Source organism: Drosophila simulans, chromosome 2L (genome assembly GCF_016746395.2).
Source record: "Drosophila simulans strain w501 chromosome 2L, Prin_Dsim_3.1, whole genome shotgun sequence".
NCBI classification, from domain to species: domain Eukaryota; kingdom Metazoa; phylum Arthropoda; class Insecta; order Diptera; family Drosophilidae; genus Drosophila; species Drosophila simulans.
In genome coordinates this window covers 18,777,508-18,795,803 of record NC_052520.2, presented here as the reverse complement: position 1 = coordinate 18,795,803, position 18,296 = coordinate 18,777,508, and the positions used below count along the sequence as shown (strand labels likewise).

General features: G+C 46.7%; 6 protein-coding genes across 10 annotated transcripts; 3 read left to right on the top strand and 3 right to left on the bottom strand.

Moving 5' to 3' along the window:
- Window positions 1–8: 8 nt before the first annotated feature.
- On the top strand, window positions 9–1,663 carry LOC6732759 (tetratricopeptide repeat protein 19 homolog, mitochondrial). 4 transcript variants are annotated; one of them, XM_016178106.3, is made up of 4 exons: window positions 17–803; window positions 856–1,019; window positions 1,102–1,249; window positions 1,302–1,663. In XM_016178106.3, exons 1-4 carry the CDS (start codon window positions 270–272, stop codon window positions 1,563–1,565), a joined length of 1,110 nt encoding a protein of 369 aa, XP_016025482.1. In that variant the 5' UTR covers window positions 17–269; the 3' UTR covers window positions 1,566–1,663. The 4 variants fall into 4 exon arrangements, 2 of the variants coding, with proteins under 2 accessions (XP_016025481.1, XP_016025482.1); XR_001599961.2 differs by lacking the exon at window positions 1,302–1,663 and having other exon boundaries at window positions 9–803; window positions 870–1,028; window positions 1,102–1,243; XR_001599960.2 differs by lacking the exon at window positions 1,302–1,663 and having other exon boundaries at window positions 11–803; window positions 870–1,019; window positions 1,102–1,243.
- LOC6732758 (protein catecholamines up) lies at window positions 1,569–3,287 on the bottom strand. The gene is made up of 2 exons (XM_016180367.3): window positions 2,822–3,287; window positions 1,569–2,766 (listed from the first exon to the last, which is right to left on the bottom strand). The coding sequence occupies exons 1-2, from the start codon at window positions 3,186–3,188 to the stop codon at window positions 1,796–1,798; spliced, it is 1,338 nt and encodes a 445-aa protein (XP_016025480.1). The 5' UTR covers window positions 3,189–3,287; the 3' UTR covers window positions 1,569–1,795.
- Window positions 3,288–3,664: 377 nt separating this feature from the next.
- Window positions 3,665–10,298, bottom strand: LOC6732757 (E3 ubiquitin-protein ligase MIB2). Of its 2 annotated transcripts, none has more exons than XM_016180365.3 (6): window positions 10,159–10,298; window positions 9,286–9,390; window positions 7,168–7,335; window positions 6,387–7,056; window positions 6,163–6,325; window positions 3,665–6,100 (listed from the first exon to the last, which is right to left on the bottom strand). In XM_016180365.3, the coding sequence occupies exons 2-6, from the start codon at window positions 9,350–9,352 to the stop codon at window positions 4,022–4,024; spliced, it is 3,147 nt and encodes a 1,048-aa protein (XP_016025478.1). In that variant the 5' UTR covers window positions 9,353–9,390; window positions 10,159–10,298; the 3' UTR covers window positions 3,665–4,021. The 2 variants fall into 2 exon arrangements, with proteins under 2 accessions (XP_016025478.1, XP_016025479.1); XM_016180366.3 differs by lacking the exon at window positions 10,159–10,298 and adding an exon at window positions 9,454–9,630.
- A 292-nt stretch (window positions 10,299–10,590) lies between these two features.
- LOC6732756 (uncharacterized protein C1orf50 homolog) lies at window positions 10,591–11,521 on the top strand. The gene is made up of 4 exons (XM_002079833.4): window positions 10,591–10,732; window positions 10,796–10,953; window positions 11,013–11,174; window positions 11,234–11,521. The coding sequence occupies exons 1-4, from the start codon at window positions 10,678–10,680 to the stop codon at window positions 11,423–11,425; spliced, it is 567 nt and encodes a 188-aa protein (XP_002079869.2). The 5' UTR covers window positions 10,591–10,677; the 3' UTR covers window positions 11,426–11,521.
- Window positions 11,522–11,641: 120 nt separating this feature from the next.
- On the top strand, window positions 11,642–14,312 carry LOC6732755 (protein hook). The gene is made up of 7 exons (XM_002079832.4): window positions 11,642–11,896; window positions 11,951–12,724; window positions 12,782–13,342; window positions 13,401–13,519; window positions 13,581–13,633; window positions 13,692–13,868; window positions 13,920–14,312. The coding sequence occupies exons 1-7, from the start codon at window positions 11,780–11,782 to the stop codon at window positions 14,156–14,158; spliced, it is 2,040 nt and encodes a 679-aa protein (XP_002079868.1). The 5' UTR covers window positions 11,642–11,779; the 3' UTR covers window positions 14,159–14,312.
- A 58-nt stretch (window positions 14,313–14,370) lies between these two features.
- Window positions 14,371–17,497, bottom strand: LOC6732754 (protein hairy). Its single transcript, XM_002079831.4, has 3 exons — window positions 17,055–17,497; window positions 16,046–16,357; window positions 14,371–15,857 (listed from the first exon to the last, which is right to left on the bottom strand). Exons 1-3 carry the CDS (start codon window positions 17,101–17,103, stop codon window positions 14,695–14,697), a joined length of 1,524 nt encoding a protein of 507 aa, XP_002079867.2. The 5' UTR covers window positions 17,104–17,497; the 3' UTR covers window positions 14,371–14,694.
- Between the last annotated feature and the right edge of the window lie 799 nt (window positions 17,498–18,296).

The window sequence follows — 18,296 nt, the reverse complement described above, 5'->3', positions numbered from 1 at the left end:
ATAAGGTTTTGTTTGACAGTGTCATCTCTAGAAAATTTTAAAAACCTTTGTTTACGAAATCTTAACGAAACATAAATATATTTGCGAAAGTATGATAGAATAGAAATTATTTAAAAGTATATTCTATGTTCTTAATCGGGCGGTACAAAATGTACTTTTAAAACGTCTTTACCGCGCTTTGCAACACTACATACGTGCTATTTCATAATTTTTAATACCATACCTGCAACATTATAGGTTTTAGTTAAAAAATTAATAAAGCCCTAAACATGTTAGTCAGAAATATTTGCAAGTTTACGCAAGCTATGGTCAGGTTTCGCGTTGTCGCGAATCCCAGAGATTACTGTCATCTTGCGCCGCTGAAGAGAAGCCGTTATCACCAACGGTCAGAATTCGGATGTCGACCGCTGTGCTCCAATAGTGCGGGCTACCAGGTGTCCTGGGTAGCTGTACCCACTTCTGGCTCTTCCAGTGGAATGTTTTGGGCATTTTCCGCTGCTTTCTCTTTGAATCTGTTTGGTCCCACCGACGAAAAGGAGGAAACTCCGGAGGAAAAGCTGATCAAGACCATCAAACGATCAATCCTGTGCATTCAGAGGGAACAGTACGACAAGGCCGAGCAAATGCTCCACCTGGCTCTGCGAATGGCGCAGGATATTCAGAGCAAGGACGGCATCACATATGTGTTTGATCTGATGGCCAATTTGGCCATGGAACGCGAGCAGTTTAAGAAGGCGGAGAAGATATTCACGGACGTGATGAAACGCCTCTTTGCCGAGGGACACACCGAAGAGAGCCCCAAGGTGGGTGACCCACTTAGACACCATAACCAGTTAAGATCTCTTTCATCTTTAGATACTTCACATCAGCTCCAAGATAGCACACATGTCTCAGCTGCAAGGGGATCTGGAAAAGAGCTTTCAAGGGTTTACTTGGACCTTGCAGCAGTTGGCTAAGCTACTGGAGAAAATGCCCGACGACAAGGACATACTGGAGCTGTATGGCTTGACAAAGAATTGGTATTGAAGGTGTTTCCATTGCCGCTTACCAAACTTACACTTGCAGTTCCAGTCAATGCTTTTCCTTGTGATTATTTTCCAGGTTCGGCCAGCTGCTTATGAAGCAGGGCAAGTACCTGGAGGCTAAAAACCTCTTTAAGGAGGCCTTCGACACGCTCATAAATGTTTATGGTGCCGTCAACGACGCCTCTGTAACCATCCTAAATAACATCAGTGTGGCGTACGTAAACGTAGGTTCGTCTATTCATCCAAAGTACTTGAAATTCATTAGACTAATTACAGCTGGAAAAGTACACCGAGGCAAGGGAGACGCTTTTGGAGGCCATGGAACTGACTAAGGAGCTAAAGGATGCCACCCAGGAAGGCATTCTGCAGGCAAATCTGGGTTTGGTGTATCTTCGCGAGGGCCTTATGTCGCAGGCGGAGAACGCTTGCCGACTGGCGTGGAAACTGGGCAAGCAACACCAGAATCCCGATGCCGTAGAGCAGGCCGAGTATTGTCTCAACGAGATAAAGACCACCCTGAATGGAGAGAAGCGCCAGTGAGGATTCTTTTTACAGTGTATTTTTGACTATTTATAAAAATTTCATTTCGAAGTGAAGCACAAATTTGGAAGGCTTAAAAAATCTTAAATAACGCCGCATTCTTTATATTGGGAACTAATTGCGGTTACTGAATGTTGGAAATGAAAAGCAATCTTTCAAATTGTTTGCGGTATACTTTCAGTTCACGCAATTAGATCTTTTTTGTATTACTTCTCCCCACAATTTTGATGTTACTCGAACTTGGCGATAACGATCATTAGGGCTACGCCGGTGAGCAGCGCAAAGATTTCCTTCAGCGACTGTTTCAGTTTAGTAGACTCCTCCAGCAGCTCCGGCAGGACACTCACTGTTGCGATGTAAATAAAGCCGCCGGCGGTGAAGGGCAAGACCCATGGGGCCGATCCGTCCCCGCCTCCAGCTCCCAGAAGAGCTAACGCTGTGCCCGCCAAAGCTCCGAGCGCTGTGACGAGCTGCAGAAGCATTGCCTTTCGCCTGGAACAGCCAGACTTTATAAGAATGGCAAAGTCGCCAATCTCATGGGGCACTTCGTGCAGCAGAATGGTGATAGTGGTCACGATGCCAATGCTGTTGCCCGCCAAATAGGAGGCGCCGATGGCCAGGCCATCTGTGAAGTTGTGAGCAAAGTCCGCCGCCAAATTCAAGTAGCCGGAAATCTCCACTTCACCTTCTGGCTCCGCTTCTGGTTTCTTGGACTTGGTTTTGGCTGGCTTTGCCGGTTTGTCTCCATCTCCGCTGTCTTCTTTGTCAGAAGACTTTTTCTTAGCAGGCACTGGTTTTGGCTTTGGTGCTCCATGGCTGTGGCCGTGTCCTCCCTGACCGCCCTTTAGAATGCGTACCAGTTTCTCCACCGAAAGGAAGGCAATGATTCCTCCAAGGACCCACAGACCAATGCTCATATCGTGGCTATGAGCATGTTCATGCTCCTCGCCATCATGATGATGATGGTGATCATGACCGTGATCGTGGCCGTGTTCTCCATGACTGTGTGGATGCGTGGCATGAGGAATCAAGTGCAGAAAGGCATCGCCCAACAAACCGCCAGAAGCAAAGGCCAGAAGCACTTTCAGACGCGGCTTCATCGCCTCACTGTTGTCTAAGGGAATGATATACAGCAGCACGAAGGGAGCGGCACTGATAAGAAGAGTTGAGCCGATCGAGTGCAGCCAAATGGTGCTCATATCTATAAGAAATTTGGGTCAACTCGGGCATTTTAAGCGTGGTAGTTTGTGGATTACCCAAATCCGGCTTTGCCTTGGTGTGCCTTTCATCGTGCCCGTGATGATGGTGTCCGTGATCATGTCCGTGGTCGTGATCATGATCGTGCCCGTGGTGGTGGTGTCCATGATCGTGGTCATGATCATGATCATGCCCGTGGTGGTGGTGTCCATGATCGTGGTCATGATCATGATGGTGCTCCGCCCGTGGAGCCTTCTGCGGATCGAAATTTTCGTTGGCTTCCCGCGAGTATTTGAAACTGGGATTGCCCTGGCCGGCGCACAATGCCGGGAGCGAGAAAAGCACTGCTCCTAGGATTACGACCAGTGCCAGCTTCTGGTACAACTGGAGCTTACTGCACTGGAAATCAGCCACTTGTTTGGCCATTTTGTCCTTTACTTTAGTTTCGCGTCGGACTGCGGCCAAAGTGTTGTGACGTGTTTGCTTTTTTTCTGGCTGAGTTGTTATCGATAAGCGTGTAAATCTGGAGATATCGATTATTAGGCAAAAAATAAACAAGGAACTTGTGTGTATTTTTAATAATAAGTTTCACTTTGATTTTGCTTGCATTAACTTTTATACTTTTAAACTTTAAGCTCAAGATTCGACAATTTGATAAGGTCAATGCTTACAAAAATGCGAAACATTTGATATTTATGCAGGGTACTCAAGGAAAATAACTTGTTCACACTTTGCCGTTACAACATTTAGTTTTAAAATCTTCCACATTTATAATACATTCATTTTTAAACTAAACCTTTTAAATAAACCATATACAAGTAAAAGTCACCCCAGCATATTCAGAAATAAAGTATCTTTATTTTCTGTAGGCTAACCACCGACATTGATTGAAATTCACTCAATTGAATAATTTTATATTTGTATATTTGCATTTAAATGACTATTAAATATTTGTATGCTTTAGTTAGTTTCCTATGTATTTATCGTTACCAGACATGGTTAAACGGGGCTAATAACTAGACACGAGAAGGTTTACAATAATTTGTTGCGTGTTGCGACGATGCCGATGATGAACCGATTTAAAAAGAACTCGTAAATTTCGTTGGTGATCAATAAATAATAATTTCGATTTGCACATGACACGGCAATGTGGGTGTGTGTTTGTTTCGTGTATGTATATATACAAGCCACTTTGGTTGCTGGTTGAATTGCTGCTGATCCTGCCGCCTTTGCTTTTCTTTCGTTTCCGTTTCCGCCGTTCAGTACAGGTTGATCTTCTTGAGTATTGTCTTGCGACACATGTGGCATGTGCGGAGCGTTTCGGCACAATGGGAGCACGCGCCGTGCCCGCACAGGAAGGCCACATCCCTCTTTCGCTCCATGCAAATACCGCAGAAGTGCGACTCCTCAAACTCCAGCACTTTGTTCTCCAGATAGCGAAGTAGATCCCCGGACGGTAGGCGAGTGGGGTCACTAGGTGACGTGGACGTGGGCAGGGCCACCACTCGGCCGCTGACCGTCAACCGCCGCTCGATTGCCACGGCACAGCGGAGACACTTTTTCATTCGGATGCCGCACTCCTCGCAGGCGATCTGATGCTGACACGGCTCAAAGCGCACCATCGGCAGGATTTCATTGCACACAATGCACTCCTGGGGACCGGGCACGATCACCGGACTTGTACTGGGCCCAGCCGCTCCGGCCTCCAACGCGGTGCTGGTCGAGCTAGTGGTAACCGGAGGCTTGGGCGCCTTCTTGCGCGGTGCCACCTGTGGAGAGACGTTTTGCTGTGTTGCATCGGAGTTCAGTTTCTTAACGCCCGGCGAGGCGGAGGGTGTGGATGGAGATGCTCCTACTCCAATGGCTGGGATATCGTTTGGCTTTGGCATTAGTTCAAATGTCTGGCGCTGCGGTGGTGGGGGTGCTGCGACGCTTCCAGGCCCGGCTCCATTGGATTCAGCTCCAGCAGACGCAGAGCTCTCCTCACCGTCGGCTGATACTGCGGACACTTCCAAAGCCTGAAGATTCCTAGGCAGCGATTCAGCTTCGCCCTGCTGCCCAAAAATCAGTTGCCTGATGTGGCGGTCCGTTATCCACTCAAAAATGCTTGCATTGGCGTTGTTCAGCTCCACTCGGCAGCCGGCCCTCGAAAGATAGATTAATATACTGTACATTAAACGATCCTCGGGACGAATGCTCGAGTGCACTAGACTCAGGTAAAACTTGTGAATCTCAGGAGCCTCTTCTGGCTGAGGCTCCGCGGCCGACTGCAGATTGGACTTCTTAATGACGCACAAGTGCATCGCATTGTCGCCATCCTCGTCCTTGGCATTCACGTCGCAGGAGAGGCGAACGAGTCGCTCGATTACCCCGGCATGGCCCTGGGAGACGGCCAGAAGGAACGGCGTCTGTTGGCGATTATTGCGTATATCTAACTCAGCTTGGCCCTCAGTGACCAGCGTTTCCACAACCTGGGCATGACCGTTAAGGGCTGCCAAGTGAAGAGCCGCAAAACCGTCGTCTTTGCGCACGTTGACCAGCTGGCGGGAGAGCAACAGGATACGACGAGCAGCTACCACGTTTCCTTTAAGCGCTGCATGGTGTAGCACGTTAAATCCGCGATTATTCTTAACCGTAAAGTCAAGATTCGGAGCATTACAAAGCAACTCAACAACTTCCGTATTCTCCTTGCCGATTGCGTCGTGAAGCGCCGTATCCCCGTACGAATCCTGAATGTTTACGTTGGCATTGTGCTGCAGCAACTCACGGACACAGTGCGGCGTTTTCTTGTGCGCGCAGATGTGCAGTGCAGAGCAGTGGCTCGAGTTCAGGAAGTTCACCTCAGCACCGTGCTGCAGCAGCACTCGCATGGTGGCCGGCTGGTTGCCAAATGCTGCGTAGTGCAGAGCTGAATCACCTTCCTTGTCGACCGCATTCACGTTGGCACCCTTGGAGATGAGGTAGCTGACAAGATCGACGTAGCCCTGATGAGAGGCCACCTGAATACAAGCCTTGCCGCCACTCATCACATCCACCTGGCTGGGATTCACGTCCAGGTACTGCCGCACGAAATCCAAATGACCCTGTGCAGCCTCGCGCACCAACTTGTCGGCAACCGAACTACCAGAGAGGCCAGAGAGCGGTGTCATTACATGGTCAGCGCGTCGGTGGCTCAGGTCCATCATACTGTTGGAGCGCTCAGCTGCCGTGGCCAAAGGAGAACGCTCTAGTTTGACACATTTCGGATTCAGAGTCCATTCGAAGCCGTCGTCCAACTGTTGGATGCGGAGGTCGCCGTCCGAGTACACCTTCACAACCTTGCAAATTTTTCCCAGGGCCTACGAAATATTTTTTTTAAAGAATACTCTCAAAAAAGTTTTGACACAATCTGAATACTCACGTGTCGCATGATTTCTATCCATTCGCCGTGACCCTTCTGCAGCTGCTGCACTTTGTTGGCATCGTTGATGATGGTGACCAGGTCACCTACACGAAAAGAGACAACCTTAACGAGTGCGGCGGGATGAAAGGTCCATCGATTGGGACAGTTTTCATACTGAACACTGTTTGGATTTCGATTGTGTTAGAAATCCAAATAAAATCAATCAAATTATTTATTCTCACCGTATATCACCCTTGTCTGTGATGCGGTGTACAGTGCCCAGTTTGGACAAATGCTCGACCATGCGTGGATTCCATCCGCCATGGCCCTGCTGCAACTTCATTAGCGCGTCAACCTCTAGGCAAACCTTGACGCGGTCGCCCACGGAAAAGCTTGGCTTCACCATGGGCGCCACCGGCTGCAACTCCTCTGTCTGACCCAGAACAGGCATGTGGTCCTTGTAGTAGTGACCGCCGCACGTGGCCGTAATGTATTTGAGGTCAACGTTTCCCTTGTGACCTAGACGGTAGACGTTAGTCGATCCGGTTACCCACGATACGTTGGCCACGCTGCGACACGATTCGTTGTCCCAGCCTCGGATTTCCATTACCCGACCCGTCCTGCCCTCTCCGCCGTCCTGTTCGTTCCACTCCCAGTCAGGACCGCGCACCACTTTGGAACCCACAAAGATGCCTCGCAGCTGGATGCGCTTGGCACCTTTTCTCATGGGCAATCTCACGCCCAGCGAGTTGGGAGTCGTGTAGCGGATGAACGGGTGCTCAATATCGTGCAGATCCTCTGCGTAGCAATAGGCGCACAGGTGATAGTTGGGACACTGGGCGCACTTGAATACTATGCCAGCGATACCCGCCTTGGAGCAGCCATCGCAGACAACATTTGAGTGACGAACTCCTGCGAATAAATAATTCGAATATAAGACCTTTTAAACAATGAACTATAAATAAGTGTAATTTGGAAAGTTAGGCACTAATTGAATAGATTTTATTAAATATTGTCACTTACCAACTTGAGCATTATCTACAATTGTCAAGTCGTACTGGTTTTGGTAGCCCACACGGTAATTGGTCCGGTGTCCGGAATCCCAGTTGACCACAACAGTGTTTTCCGGCGAATGTGTCGATCCGCAACGTCCGATTTCGCAAACGGTTCCAACGTGACCTTCTCCGTCGTCTGTTGCGTAAGCAATGAAACAAAGTCGAGAGTGACGTGATGTGAGTTGGAGAATCTATAGAGCTATAGAGCGCTGCCACAAGGATGCTCCTGGGGCTGCATTGTGTGTACATCGGCATCATCATCCACATCCACATCCGGTGGATATCAGACATATGCAGCGCGCACACTTCCCCCTCATAAACAACGCGCCATGACTATAAATACCCATAATCATTGACTCGGGCTCGGGCTCCAAGCGGATTTTTGTTATGCACTCGGACTCGGGCGTGCAGCTGCTCTATAATTACCCCGTATCACGGGTGTGGATGTGGAATCGTTCTCTAGAGGGTGACATTTGATGTTGGCCTGGGGAGGAATGGGAGCACCGCTGGCTGGGCTCCCATCTGAAAATTTGTTTATGTCTATTTTCAACACACCCCAGTCGGAGGAATACCAAGGTCCAAAAATAAACTCTCCACATCCTCCCCAAATCTCAGGCCGGCTGGAGCTATGTAACTGCTCGCGATCCCCACCCGGTAGCTAAAAATAAACACTCCAAAAAGGTTGGAGACAAAATGGCACGCGCCCTTGCGCCTGACATGTGCATATGCATATGCTTCACAGGCTGCTTTTCGGGACGGGAATAGGGAGACTTCGGTAGAGGGGACACATACCATGACCTAATCCTAAACATGTGCAGCTGCTTCAATATGCTTAAACATCACAGCACTTTTCTACTGCGTTTGATATCAAATTAACTTTTGGTGATAAGGTACTAAAATGATCCACACAATGATTCAAATTGTTTTTGAAGTGTATTTGAAGAAATGTTCTCTTGGTAATATTCATTTGAAACCATTAAAATGTAATTGAAAATTATAGTGTTCAACATTCCTTTCATTTTTGAGGTTTTGAATTCTAATTTCTTTTCAAGGCACATATAATACAGTCGGGCTATCATACTTTCGAAACGATACAAGCCTCACCATCTAATTGTTTGTAATACGTTACGAATTTGTTCCAGCGAAAGACAATTAATTCAATTAAAAACTACGCAATATTATTGTTTGGCGGGCAGCTGCCTACGGACGTATGTGCATATGTATTTACCTGCCACGTAGGGTGCCTTACTATATATGTACGTACTATCGAGAGCCACACATCCCCGCCATATATATGTACATATGTATGTATATGAACCATAAAACGAAGCGACGAAAGCAGAAGCAATTGGTAAGCGCAAGAATTTCGCTGCTGCCGCAGTGAGTGTTGCTAAAAATAGCGTGGCGCGTCCTCTTTACATTCAACAACGCCCCGAGCAGCAGCAGCGGACACGGACGTACACCTCTCCGTCCCATCCCGTCCCACTGCCCCACGCCCCTCCGCACTCTCTCTCATCCCACGGACCCTCTACGGGTGCCAATGCCAAGTGAGTTGCGTTTGGCGTATACAGTAGGTATTGGCCAAGAATGGATTCCCTTTAAGCCATTTATCATGTCTTTTCTACATACATAACATAACAAAAATTAAAGTATCAGCAGATAAATGGAATCAAAAACGTACAACTCATAGAGTCAAATATTCAACGATCGTACGAGGTAGACAAGTGTTCCTTTAAGATATTGGCTATTAGTTATTACGCTATCAAATCCATTTGTAAATACAAATATGAGGACAAAATCAGCTTAAGAAATTATAATCGAATTTAGACCTAAGTATTCAGAAGTAATAATCCTATTATAATCTTATTCGGAGAACGTATGACTAAGCATGGGTGTTCCCCAAATTCAATGCCTAAGTAGGCGACATCCCCACCGCCTAATCTTCACCGTACGCCAATTTCGGTCTGCACAATATAACAAAAACACCCGTATCTATAAACAGAGAGCGGATAGCAAGTTAATACGCCTCTTTGGAGGTGGGTGAAAGTAAACAAGCTGGCCCGTGGCTGCCTGAATGCGTTCTTACCTTGATTCGACCAGATCCAGTCGGGTCCGCGCACCACTCGAATGCCGGGCGGAATGGAGGCTCGCATGGCGCTTGGTTGGCTCAATTTATGTAATCCGATTCAGCCTGCAAGGAGGATAGCATAAATGTGACATTTGACAATACTCGGGGCACGGAGTTTGATGGGACCTGGCTGATAATTGGGTCAACTAAATGGCGGCCCCGTCGGCGCATGACTAAAATGGAGAGGAGCATATCGGGGTCACCTCAGAAGTCTTTGTAGGCTTCAAGCATGGAAGGGTCACTAATTGCATGTTTCAATACATTGCAGTGGCTTAATCCTAAGCAAGAAATTGTACTCTTCACAAAATACTTGAACAGAATTCAAATTTTCCAGAGATTTCTGCATTAAACCTCTTGAGATTTCTTTGTTAACCCTTCTCATTATTTATGGGGTGTCGGGGGAGGAAATGCCATTCAAATGCCAGATATGTTTCCCGATCGCCAGCGCTTCGGTTTCTGGCAGTCCGAGGTTTTGTGGTGCGGGTGCAGCCCAGAAGCTCGCATGACGCATGCCGATAAGACGGATATATGTACATATATATGCACCGTCTGGAACTCCGATTCCAATTTCGATACTGATTCCTCATCGTCCCGCTGACAAAAGCCAAGTGCCTGTGACTACTTGGTCAAGCAGCGAAGTCATTCAAGGAACCGACCCGCATGTGTTGTTTACGAAAGTCCAAGCACACACTCACACTCACGCCCGTTTTGCCATCGCACATATATATTCATATGTGTGTATATATATTTTACAAACATATATACTTATGCAAAATGGGTATGTGAAAAGCGATTATTGGGGGCTTGGTTTGGTTTTTTTTTGGGGCTTACCAATGCAATTTGTGATACTGTCGCTTAGCTCCAGCTGTTCGCAATGAAAAACTTCAAGTTCTCAAGCCTTTAATGGTGCATTTTATACGCGCGTGCGCTTTTTAATGGGCATTTAGTGTTTCCTTTCGCTAAAATGCAGTGACACCGTTGCTCTGCTGGCCAAAAAGGGCATAGTTCACTCGCACTCGACCAGTTTTTCGCACTATTCTAACACACAGCTACCGCACTTATGGTCAATTTCGCCTGGACATTACAATCTTTTAGTTAAATGGCCAAAATTCACTATTTCGCTAGAACTATCAAATAAAACTACAATTTTGTGTGCTTCTTCTTTCGATCTAGAGACGGCCGTGCAAAATGACATCTGTATTCGATAGTGATCGATAACACCTAGGGAAAACGATGACTGGTAGAGATATACCAACACATGTTATTATTTTTATTTTTGGCAGTCCATAAATTCCATAGTTGTCAATCGCGGAGTGATTACTTATTTTTATTCATGTTTGGTAGTGTGTGATGAAAAGAGCCGCCGAAATGGACCAATTAACGTATCAGACAGCTGTAAAAAAGGGTACGCTTCTATGATATAAGTACTGAGATGTAAACAAAACAAATATTGTTTTTTTTTTTCCAGCCCAACTGGTTGAGAGGAATCCCCAGTTGCAGATCAACCCCATGCGTGTATCCATGCACCAGGAGGAAGACATCATCGAATTGGCCCAACAAATCCAGAATGCTGATAAACAATTAAAAAACACAACTTGCCACAAGCTGGGGGTCATAATGGAGCAGGTAAGCCATACTCCATACTCCTTTAACAATTATAATACAAACTAATAAATCTTTCATAGATCAAAATGCTTCAGGCCCAAGCGATGGAGATACTTAAGGAGTCCACTCTCAACCGAGATCTGCACAGTGCGGCTTGTAATTTCACCAAAAAACCCGGACAAATCTATCATCTTTATCAAAGGCCATCGGGTCAAAACTATTTCAGCATGCTATCACCGGAAGTACGTTTTATTTGAAAATAATTCTAAAAAACCCATTATTAATTGCTATACACTTTCAGGAATGGAATCTTTCCGTTGACCAAACATTCAAAGGCAGCTACAGATTGGAATACGATTTGAGCTGGACCCCACTGGATAAGATTAAGGAGCAGGATGAGAAGCTTAAGTGGACGGAGCAGTGCATGCAAAAGGCACTAGATGGTGGGCGTGGTTCGGCCATGGCAATTGACTTTAATATAAACAATGATTGAAACAATATGTTAAAAATTATTTTTATTAAGATGTTTTTGTACCCAAACTTCGATGTTATTGCTATTAAAAATAAAAAAGCACTAGCATAAAATGTATTAATTTTAGTTTAACATTTATATTTTTGTAAACATAAATATTTAATACCTGTTTAATTTTGTAAACATGATAAATAATATATGCTAACGATATTTTCTATCGATAGAGAAAGTGCATCTCAATGGCTTTCGATAGCTGCCGTGCAGTTCGATTTATGTTTTTGTTTTTAGTGCAACAGCTGAGGGCTCTCTTTTTGTGAAATTGTGCATATTTTTAGTTTGTTTTGTTTCGTTTAGCGTTTCGTTCACACCCGCAACATGTCCGCGCCCAAGAACGAGATGTATTACAGCCTGCTGGAGTGGTTCAAGACCCTCAATCTAAATGCCCCGCATGCGGATGCGGAATCCCTGGCCGACGGAGTGGCACTGGCTCAGGTAACTAGATATACATCTATAGTTCATCAATATCTATTAGCTGTTTATTCACAGGCCCTCAACCAGTTCGCACCCGAATCCTTCACCGACGCTTGGCTGTCCAAGATCAAAGCCAGCGCCGTGGGCAGCAACTGGCGACTGCGAATGAGCAATCTGAAAAAAGTGACCCAGTCCGTGTACGACTACTACAGCGATGTACTCAACTACTCGCTGAGTGATTTCTCGAAGCCAGATCTGCAGAGGATAGCCGAGAAGTGCGACTTGGGAGAGCTGGAGCGCTTGCTGCAGTTGGTCCTTGGTTGCGCCGTGAACTGTGCCGAGAAGCAGTCCTACATCACGGAGATCATGTGTCTGGAAGAGGAACTGCAGGCGAATATAATGCGCGCCCTTCAGGAACTTGAGGCCACGAGGCAAGCATCCACGCCGGAGGGCGGTGTAGCCAGTTCCTTGTCTCGTGGTTCTCGCACCGGACTCCTGGACAGCAAGGCAGTTCAGGAGGATCGAGACGCCCTGGCTCAAAAATGCTTTGAGACGGAAAAGAAAATGCTCCTTCTCATAGACGAGAAAACGAATCTGCAACAGGAGTTGCATAAGCTGCAGCAAGAGTTTGCCCGCCTAGAGCAACACTCCACGGTAATCGGAGATGATGGAGTCTCCTTGGGACCAGTCCAAACAGGATCTGTGCGCTACAACGAACTGCGGCGTCAATTGGACCTACTAAAAGAGGAACTTCTGCAGTCTGAAGGAGCTCGGGAGGACCTTAAAATCAAAGCCCAGCAACAAGATACCGATCTGCTTCACATGCAAATGCGAATAGAGGAACTAATGGTACGGTCACTACGAATGCATTTATGTTTTATGTTAATTTACCTTTCTTACCTACAGAAAAGTTCCGCTGAAGTGACCACACTGAAGGATGAAGTGGATGTTCTGCGGGAGTCCAACGACAAGCTTAAGATATGCGAGGCCCAGCTTGACACGTATAAAAAGAAGCTAGAAGACTATAACGACCTGAAGAAACAAGTAAAAATTCTGGAGGAGCGTAGCGCCGACTATGTGCAGCAGAATGCGCAGTTTGAGGAAGATGCGAAACGATATGCCAACACCAAAGGCCAAGTGGAGCTGTTCAAGAAAGAGATTCAAGACCTTCATGCCAAGCTGGACGCCGAGAGCAGCAAGAATGTAAAGTTGGAGTTTGATAACAAGAATTTGGAGGGCAAGAACCTGGCACTGCAGCGGGCCAAGGATAGTTTGCTCAAGGAGCGAGACAACCTTCGCGAGGCAGTCGACGAGCTGAAATGCGGACAATTGTCCTCGAGCACAGCGCTGACAGGCACCACGGTTTCCAGGGAACTGCAACCGTCGGCCACTGTGGAAAAACTACAGCGCCTGGAGGCGGAGAACAAGGCTCTGCGCGAGGGACAGGGTGGCCAGACAGCTTTGGCGGTTAGTAATATTAGATAGCATAACTTGGCCACTTTATTTTAATACACATTCTTTGCAGCAACTTCTGGACGATGCCAATAAACGCTGCGAGAATTTGCGTGAGCAGCTAAAAACAGCCAATGAACGTATACTTTCCCTGTCGCATGCTTCTCAAAGCGATGATCCCATTTTAAAAGAGTAAATATAAAAGATTTTTTACTATTGCATATATAATTTCAAACCTTTTCTTTTACCACAGGAGCGAGTTCGGCAAACAAATCAAACAGTTGATGGAGCTAAATGAACAAAAGAGTGAGTCATGATTACTGCCACAAGAAAAAACGCCTTCTAATATTTTATATCAACACAGCACTCCAACTGGAGGAAGCTGTTACCCAAAGCACGTCTCTGCAATGCAAGGTGACTCAGCTGGAAACCAATTTATCAGCACGTGAGCAGGAAATTCTGGTGTATGACGCCAAATACCGAAAATGCGTGGAGAAAGCTAAGGAGGTGATCAAAAGCATAGATCCTCGAATTGCCAGTGGTAAGTACTTAAAAATATAACAAAGATTTACAATAATTGTTGAAATTTCAGCTCTGGATGCCAGCGTACTGGAAAAGAGTGCTGATCTCGTCGAGGAGGAGCCCAAGCCCAAGATGAGTGTGATGGAGGAGCAACTTATGACCTCCGCCTTCTACAGACTGGGTGTCAATGCCCAGCGCGATGCAATCGACTCTAAGCTGGCAATATTGATGGGCTCGGGCCAGACATTCCTTGCCCGCCAGCGGCAGTCCGCGCCGCGCAAATCTCTAAGTGCAATGAAATCAAAGTAGAAAGCATGAACCTGAAGAGTAGGATAAGTCTCATTTCTTGTTTGAAAATTTATATAACTAATATATAATACAAGTATTTATTGGACCTCCGCAAGGATCTATATCGTATTTATAGTACATACCTTAATAAAATTGCTAAAATGATTCAATAGAATTACCAATTTCAATTTCCAATAATTTTTCCCCGTACCCCCTTTAAAACAGAATTCAAGTGCTTTTGTAAATATTTTTGCTTTAGTTATTGAATTAAATACATTTAACGCAGAGTTCAGGGCAAAAACAAATGCACACATAAATGAAAGGGTAGCTCTCCTTGGCTCTGGAACCCATCTTGTAGAGAGTCTTGGGCGTTGGCACAGGTTGGAAATGCAATTCGGAGAGGAGCAGGAGCTACACAGACGAAAGGTAATAACAATAGGTGTCATCCTCTACTTGGCGATCAGTGGGGGCAGCAAACCGCCGGCTGCCGGCTGGTTCTCCCCCAACTAACTGGTGGAGTCTACATACTTAGTACGTAGGATCTCTGATCGAACGGCTCACCAGGGCCGCCACATGCTCTCATCCTGTCCAGCTGCTGCTGCAGCAGCTGCCGCCTGGGCCATGTAGTGATACTCCTCCTCCTGACGTTGCCTTAGAGCCTGACGAGCGGCGTTGCTTGTCTGGGGTCGCGGACTGGTCGCCGGAGCCTCGTTCTCATTGGAACCGATGCCACTCTCGGATCTTGGTGAGGATTGCTGCGTGGCGGGCATGGACTTCAGTTCCGACATCGAGACGCCGGAACTGACAGACGCTGCCACCGAGGCAGGTCTCTCTTGGTGCACCGTTGGCGTTCCGGCACCGGAAGTAGCCATTGCGGCAACTGAGGCTCCTGCTGAAGCGGCCACAGCCATGCTGTTGGCATAAGCCGCTGCGGCGGCAGCCACATGAGCAGCCTCCAAGCCGCCCGGAAAACTGGGACTCAACTTGCCGGCCAAATGTGGCTGAACCCGTTGCAACTCGATCAACCGCTCGAAATCCGTACGTGTGGCAATCGGATCCACCAGCGGCTGGGCACTAAGGCCAAGGGCCGCTGCCAGCTGGACATAGTGGGGCGGCAGGACCAGAACTCCATTGGCGGAGTCTGGTTGCTGCTGCACGTGCGCCTTCAGCTGCTGCTTGTACTGCTCCAGGACATTGGCGCACACCTTGTTGCGATCCTCCTCGTAGCTCAGTTCGCTGGGAGCGACGGCATCTACGTGCGGCGATGTCTGGCCTTGTGTCTGGCTTTGCACCTGTATTGGAATCGGGGTTTGCGCCTGCGCCTGGAGTCCACGATTGTTGTTCTCATCCTGGGGCGCCGGCGTCACTGGCAGCGTCCTCTGCTCAGCGGCCACCATTTTCAGACCCTTGCTGTAGTCCACCGGATTTGAGTCCTGGCTGCTGTAGTCCAGCGAATGCTCCTCGGGCTGCGACTTCTTCGCGTGATTCAGGTCGAAGCAGCTGCTACTGCTGGGACTTTCGGCAAACGCGGCCGTCGAATGGGGACAGATCTCCACGTCGATCTCGGCTATGCACTGGTCCAGGTGCCGCAGCAGTCGTGCCTTGGAGCCGGGCTCCGCTAAGGTTGGCATGGTGCCCATGGGCGGCGGTTCCGGGGTGGCCAGATAACGAGCCACCTCGCGAGCGCAGTCCGTGTAACCAGCTCGGTATTTGTTAACCGCTGAAAGAAAATCAGGGTTTGAATGTTATTATCTAAGTTTGGATACAAAAAGTTTGCCTAAGTCCTAAATTTAATGAATTTTATTTTAGATAAAGATATGTTCTTCAAGATGTATGTATAAAATTACTTATTGTTGCGGAAATGTAAAATCTTAATACGAGAATGGTTACTCTTATATGGAAACTTACTGGGATCGTCGAGATTGCGATGCCGCTGAAAGTGGCGGACGGTTAGCTCCAGGATGTCCGCCTTCTCTAGCTTGGTGTGCTTCGCCTGGCCCTCGCCGTTCTTGGCATTTTGGCTCTTGGTGGACTCGAGGATGAGGGCCTTCAGGATGGCCAGGCTCTGGTTGATTCGCGCCCGCCGGCGCTTCTCCATGAGTGGTTTGTTTGTCCGCTTGCTGATGTCCTGCGACGAAGTCACATTCTGCGTGGAGCTCACCAGCCCGATGGACTTTATGCCGCTGCCATTGGTTGAGCCGGCGGCGGTGAATCCGATGCCTGGCGGGTATAGCGAAGGGTCAATTTTTAATACAATTATCGCTATAACCTGGAAGTTTTTGTAATTGAATCAATTACAAACAAAGTTATCTCTTTCGTTTCAGAACTTTTTTGGTGTTGAAATTCTCATGCCCAGTTTTTCAAGTGAAAATATTTAGTTTATTATAAAATATTTGTTAATTAAACAATCATTGGTTTTAAAATTAAAAGTCTATAGATTAAACTTAAATCAGTGAAACTCTTTGAGTTGAAGGTTGCGATTTCCGAGATTATTAGTTGTGAGCATAATTAAGCTTAATGTTTAGTTTTAAAACACTTTGGTGCTTTTATTTTATTTTCAAAGCATTTTATTAGGGATTATTATAAAACTAATCAATAAATTGTTGTATTGTTATATTATTTAATTTAATTATTTAATAACACTTCTTGTCCACAGGTGGCCTTTTCTTGCAAAAGCATGTTCTCTACTATTTGAACTTTTGTTTAATGCTCACTAAGTAAATATAAATATATTAAACAATGTTTAGCCATGAAGGACGTTTTTTGTTGAAACTGGTTTTCAATTTGCCAAATATTTATTAGTCCAAATTCACTTTAGAAGTTTAGGTCACGTTTAAAAATGAAGTTTATCCCTCTGAAGTTCTGAGTCCTATTTTCTAATAGAATTCAACTTTTTAAACACAAACTTGTTTATTACCAGGTGCTGATTTATTTTTTGAGTAATCCTTATCACGTTTTGCTGTCATTTTCTCATTTTTACGAAATCCAAAAGAATTCGTTGCCCGTCGTCAATCAGAATGATATTTCTCGTTTTCTTAATTTTATTTGGGTTTGATAATTTCGAAACTTTCAGTTTAGAGTCCGCCCGCCAACAATCACGTCTTTTTGGTGGTGGAATCACGATTCAAATTCCGCTCGACAAGGAGGACACGCGTCCGTTCTGTTCGAGGATTCACGGCTAACTGACGGCGAGCAGCGAAACAATTGCGACTTTTCACTTCGTCGCCTGTCGGCTGTCTGGCTGGCAATGGGGTTTTCCGATTTTCCGCTGCCGCGTGCGCTTGGCTTGTGCAAAATTTCCCGACTGAAATGCTTGGTTAGCTCATGTTGCTGCTGCTGCTGCTGCTTTTGCTGTTGGCAGTGGCACGAGCCATCGTCGTGTGGCGCAGCAACCAAAGCAGATTGGAGTCAACCGACAATAAAAGGAACAACAACAACAACACCAGCGACAGCAGCAACAACAACAATAGCAACAACAACAGCACTAGCAATCAGCAGGAGCGGCAACAGCAACAAAGCCTGTGGATGTGGCAGTAACAGCAACGCCTGGCTGCCTGCCACGTTAATGGTGGTTGTGGTAATGGTTGCCCCACCGACCTCCACACACACACACACAAACACCCATAGATTTGGCGAAGAGCTTAACGACGCAGCGGAGGCATGTTGCCAGTGGGCGGTGGTTGGCTGGGCCCGTGGGCGGAGGGAGGGGGCTGAGTGGAGCAAGGGGATGGGGGATTGGTGGCGCGCTGGCTGCGGCAAATGTCAGGCAGCCCGAGCGACAAGCCGGATCGACGTGCCGCCACTTGGACGGACGGCGTGACCATGTCTGGCTTTCACACACACACACACACACACTGGCACACCCTCAGTCACAGACACAGGAACCCACTCATACACAGGCATACAAATCAATTCGCTTAGGCGCAAATAGGAAACTACCCAGCACACATGGCGGATGAGTGTTATTTTGGCTGAAAATGCAAAGCATACTTTTCGGGGCAAGGTGCAGGCTAACAATTTGATTGAATTACTAAAGCAGGCTAAATTAATAACTTATTAATAGATTGCAAAATTATTTTAGTTTTTATTTTAAGAAAAATATTTATTAAATTCTAAACATGCTGCTAAATAATTCATATTACTTTTCCTTCTTGCCACA

Coding starts and splice junctions, on each gene's coding strand:
- LOC6732759 (XM_016178106.3), top strand. CDS start 270: ATGTTAGTCAGAAATATTTGCAAGTTTACGCAAGCTATGGTCAGGTTT. Junction 804..855: donor ACACCGAAGAGAGCCCCAAG/GTGGGTGACCCA, acceptor TTTCATCTTTAG/ATACTTCACATCAGCTCCAA. Junction 1,250..1,301: donor TCAGTGTGGCGTACGTAAAC/GTAGGTTCGTCT, acceptor GACTAATTACAG/CTGGAAAAGTACACCGAGGC.
- LOC6732758 (XM_016180367.3), bottom strand. CDS start 3,188: ATGGCCAAACAAGTGGCTGATTTCCAGTGCAGTAAGCTCCAGTTGTAC. Junction 2,767..2,821: donor CAAGGCAAAGCCGGATTTGG/GTAATCCACAAA, acceptor AATTTCTTATAG/ATATGAGCACCATTTGGCTG.
- LOC6732757 (XM_016180365.3), bottom strand. CDS start 9,352: ATGCGAGCCTCCATTCCGCCCGGCATTCGAGTGGTGCGCGGACCCGAC. Junction 7,336..9,285: donor CTGGATCTGGTCGAATCAAG/GTAAGAACGCAT, acceptor CTTACGCAACAG/ACGACGGAGAAGGTCACGTT. Junction 7,057..7,167: donor TGTAGATAATGCTCAAGTTG/GTAAGTGACAAT, acceptor ATTTATTCGCAG/GAGTTCGTCACTCAAATGTT.
- LOC6732756 (XM_002079833.4), top strand. CDS start 10,678: ATGAAAAGAGCCGCCGAAATGGACCAATTAACGTATCAGACAGCTGTA. Junction 10,733..10,795: donor TCAGACAGCTGTAAAAAAGG/GTACGCTTCTAT, acceptor TTTTTTTTCCAG/CCCAACTGGTTGAGAGGAAT. Junction 10,954..11,012: donor TGGGGGTCATAATGGAGCAG/GTAAGCCATACT, acceptor AATCTTTCATAG/ATCAAAATGCTTCAGGCCCA.
- LOC6732755 (XM_002079832.4), top strand. CDS start 11,780: ATGTCCGCGCCCAAGAACGAGATGTATTACAGCCTGCTGGAGTGGTTC. Junction 13,343..13,400: donor GTGGCCAGACAGCTTTGGCG/GTTAGTAATATT, acceptor CATTCTTTGCAG/CAACTTCTGGACGATGCCAA. Junction 13,869..13,919: donor AGATCCTCGAATTGCCAGTG/GTAAGTACTTAA, acceptor TTGAAATTTCAG/CTCTGGATGCCAGCGTACTG.
- LOC6732754 (XM_002079831.4), bottom strand. CDS start 17,103: ATGACAGCAAAACGTGATAAGGATTACTCAAAAAATAAATCAGCACCT. Junction 16,358..17,054: donor AAAAAATAAATCAGCACCTG/GTAATAAACAAG, acceptor TATACCCGCCAG/GCATCGGATTCACCGCCGCC. Junction 15,858..16,045: donor TCGCAATCTCGACGATCCCA/GTAAGTTTCCAT, acceptor ATTTTCTTTCAG/CGGTTAACAAATACCGAGCT.